This window comes from Trypanosoma equiperdum, assembly GCF_001457755.1.
Source record: "Trypanosoma equiperdum strain OVI genome assembly, contig: ctg_1107, whole genome shotgun sequence".
NCBI lineage: Eukaryota > Euglenozoa > Kinetoplastea > Trypanosomatida > Trypanosomatidae > Trypanosoma > Trypanosoma equiperdum.
Window position 1 is genome coordinate 32,948 of NW_027123069.1, and position 4,014 is coordinate 36,961.

Here is a 4,014-nt window from a genome sequence, read left to right on the forward strand (position 1 = left end):
CGCAACCGCTGAGACGTGTGAAACGCCGTCGAGTTCGCGGCGCCCTCCAAATGACAGGCCGGACTTTCGTGAGGGTTCAACTCTTAAGGAGTTTGATAAAAGTGGCCGTCTCGTGGGATATTTCCGTTGCGGAAGGATGCTCGGGCGTGGTGGCTTTGCAAAGTGTTATGAAGTGGAGCAGGGTGGCGATACGTATGCGTTGAAGGTTGTGGACCGCTCACTACTGCAGAAAACTAAGACACTACAGAAACTCCACTCTGAGATATCCATTCACCGCCGCATGAAGCACAAACACATTGTTAACTTCATACGGACCTTCCATGACGACTGGAATGTTTATATTCTGTTGGAGAAGTGCAGCAATCAGACGCTGATGGAAATATTGAAGCGCCGGCAACGTTTCAGTGTGCCAGAGACACAATACATTGCATTGCAGTCGCTTTCCGCCATTCAATATATGCATGAGCAATGTGTTATTCATCGTGACCTGAAACTTGGTAACATAATGATGGATGCAAATATGAACGTGAAGATTGGGGACTTCGGTTTGGCTGCTGAGTTGCAGTACGACGGGGAGCGGAAACGCACTATTTGTGGCACGCCCAATTATATCGCACCGGAGATCATTGAAGGTTCGCGCGAGGGACATAGTTACGAAGTGGATGTGTGGTCGCTCGGTGTGATCCTCTACACGCTGTTGGTTGGAGAGCCGCCGTTTCAGACATCAGATGTGAAGGCCACTTACCGTCGTATTAGGCAATGCCGGTATGAATTTCCTTCACATGTAGATGTGCCAGAGAGTGGGAAGGAACTTATTCACAGTATTCTGCAGAGCCGCCCCGACCAACGGCCGACGTTGCTGGAAATTCGTTCACATCCATTTTTCCGCCTCCCGCCGCCACCGACGACAGCACCTACCACACTCTTCTACAGTTCACGCCGCCGTCAGCATTCGGATGACCCCCGAGGACATGCGCAGGGACCACTTCCACTTCGCCGCCAAAAATCAGGGGACATTCAGGCGGCGTTGCAGAAACAAACACCGCAACGCCGTCAACCGCAGTCGCAGCCCAAATCAGTTGAAGCTGTTCGCTGCATTTCGAGTCCGCGTGTGTCCCGCGAAGTGCTTCAACCTATCAGCACAAATCTACCCAAAACGGACCGATACCACCTAAAACCCAGCTGCCCGGCGGTAGCTTCCGCAAGGTTTCATGGGGCTTTGGGCGGTGACTGCAACAACAACAACAACAACAATAACAATAACATCAACAACAACAACAACAACAACATTAACAGTGCTGCGGTGAGCATCCCGTCACCTCGTGCAGATGCGATTCGACCCCTCACGCAAGTTGCCGCACCGGGCGGTGCTGATGAATCCGCGGAAACCACTGCAACAACTCCGCGTGTGCAGCTGAGACCTCACCCAGCTATAGAGGAAGAGGAGAAGAATGAACTCACCGCCGTGCATGATCAACTTCATCAGACGTTACGGGAAATAGGCGACATTTCCCCACGTGAGGTTGCCACCCGCACACAAACCAAACGGTCACCGCAAGTGGCTCCCTTGCCAGTGCCGAACTCACCCACAACATCTACAGTTCCTGCATTAACGCCCAGATGCGAAGACGAGCCGGCGCCATCGTTGCCACTTCCCACTGTTTGGGTGACGAGTTTCGCGGATTTCTCCGAAAAATACGGGTTGTGTTACCGGTTGAGCACCGGCCATACCGGTGTGCACTTCAACGACTCCACTAAAATGGTGTGGGAGCCCATTACAAACCGTGTAGAGTATTATATGCGAGTGAAGGAAGTTGTTGCGCGTGGTAATGCCAACGTCCTGCAGGCGCGAGATCAACAACATGCGTTTCACATGGATATGTTCCCTGAAAGCCTGACCAAGAAGGTGACATTGATCAAATACTTTAAATCATACCTCTCACGAACGCGTAATTCTCATACCAACGTGGAGGTTGTACGGTGCTCACCATATGTGTCCGAAGTTACTCCGTCACTTAGCGGACCGCACATGATTGAAGATATTGTATATGTCAAGCGCTGGTTGATCACACCACAAGCAATTATATTCCGTCTATCCAACAAAACTATTCAGGTTTGTTTTCATGATAAGGCGGAAGTTATTCTAAGTTCGGAGTCGCGTGTTGTTACATATACAGAACCAACTGGCAACCGCGTGACAATGTCGCTATCGTCTGTTGCGACACGCTCTAGAGAAATTGCTGCACGGCTTCGTTACACCAAAGACATCCTCAGCGAGCTCATACAAAACCGTGATATTTAGAAGGAAAAGAAATGAAAAATAAAAAAAAAGAAAAGAGAAAAACGTGTGATAGCGTTTCGACAGATGAACTGTGTAGGCAAAAGAAAAAAAAGGACGAGTGTATATATATATATATATATATGAATATATATGAATACCCGAAGGGACATTATTCTCTCGTTTCTTCTTGTTACCGTTCTATCTACGTTTTACGTCTCTTTCTCTACAGGGAAGGAGAACAGAAGTTGTGTTTTTGTTTGTTTATTTTGGTGTTTACAGGTGGGCCCTAGTATTATGTGACACCCTTTTTCTTTGTTATTCCTCCCCTTTATCTCAAAAAAAAAAAAAAATAAAAAAAATAAATTAAATAAAAACAAAAGAGAAAAACAGGATGAGGGAGTGAAGCATTTTACTTCACTGCTGCACCGTAGAAGTCGATATGCAAGCCATATGAGGCCCTTTCTTTCTTTATTTTTATTTATTTATTTCCGCCACTTGTTTGGGTATATGAGGCTTCAGGCGGGGCTAGATTCGAAAATGAGGCCGGGGAGAAGGGGCGAAGGGAAGAGAAGAGAAGAGATGAAATGAAATGAAGGTGTTGAAAAGAGAGGAGAGAGAGAAATAGAAAAAAAATATTAATGAAACCCACATCTACGCATTGTTATTTTGCGTTATAAGACCCATAAAAAGCACTAGATCACTTCCCTCCCTTTTTTGTTATTTTTTTTGTCCCCCCCTCTCTCTTTCCACGTACTCGTCACTATTACGTTTTTGTGATGTGATGTGTTTTCTTGTTTTTTTTTCCATATGTACTGAATTTCCTCTCTTTGTTGCTCTCTCTCTCTCTTTATCTTCCTCTCTTTCTATTGCTTCCATCTGGAGGGAAATGATACACTGTATTCGCTTTCAACTCCTTTTTGTTCTTTCATTTCCATTTCCATCCTTTTTTTGTTTTTGTTTCACCTTCATTCATTAATTCTTCCTTTCTTTTGTATTTGATGCCACGATCCTTTTCAACATCGTCGGCAAGCTATAGAAAAATATATCATTAAATACACAACTACGATGGTGGAACCGCTGAAGAGGAAGTAATACACGAGCAAACGTTCATTTGCAACTACATATATATATATATATATATATCTGCGTATGTGAATGTATATGAAACAGGTCACGAATTTGCTACGCGCCTGCAGGTGAGGCAAGGTGATTTCCTTTTTGTGTTCAGATGTTTGACAGTTTGCTCTTTTTTTTGTTGTTTTATGTTTCATCTCTTCGGCTCGTTCTCACGTCGTGTTTTTTTTCTTTTTTTGCCTCTCTTTGTTCCTTCCCCTCTTTTCCCCTCTTTTTTATTTTCGTATCTTCAGATCCAACGAGGTATGATTATATATCAGCGACAACACAAAGCTCCCGCCTCGTTGCAGCGTGGTGTTTCTGTCATTGTTTCTGTTTATTTCAAGAAAAAAAATTGCTGTTATTGTTGCTTCTACTATTATTATTTCCACTCTTTACGTTTATCTTCTTTTCTCCCTCACCATTGGTGTTTCTCTTTGTCTTTTACTTTTAATATTAATATCTTTCTCTTTATGTGTGAAGGCTGAGGGTCCTTATTTAGTGTACGCGAGGGAAGTCCTTACATATCACGAGTTTGCGCGGGGACTAGCCCTTAATATTTGTTTCAGTTGAATTACTCGTTATTACAAATCAATATATATATATATATATATATATAT

At 44.1% G+C, this 4,014-nt stretch overlaps 1 pseudogene across 1 annotated transcript; it reads left to right on the forward strand.

The window, feature by feature from the left end:
- The first annotated feature begins 1 nt into the window (after window position 1).
- Window positions 2-2,302, forward strand: TEOVI_000728900:pseudogene (annotated as a pseudogene). The gene has a single exon. A coding segment is annotated over exon 1 (2,301 nt).
- The last annotated feature ends 1,712 nt before the right edge of the window (window positions 2,303-4,014 follow it).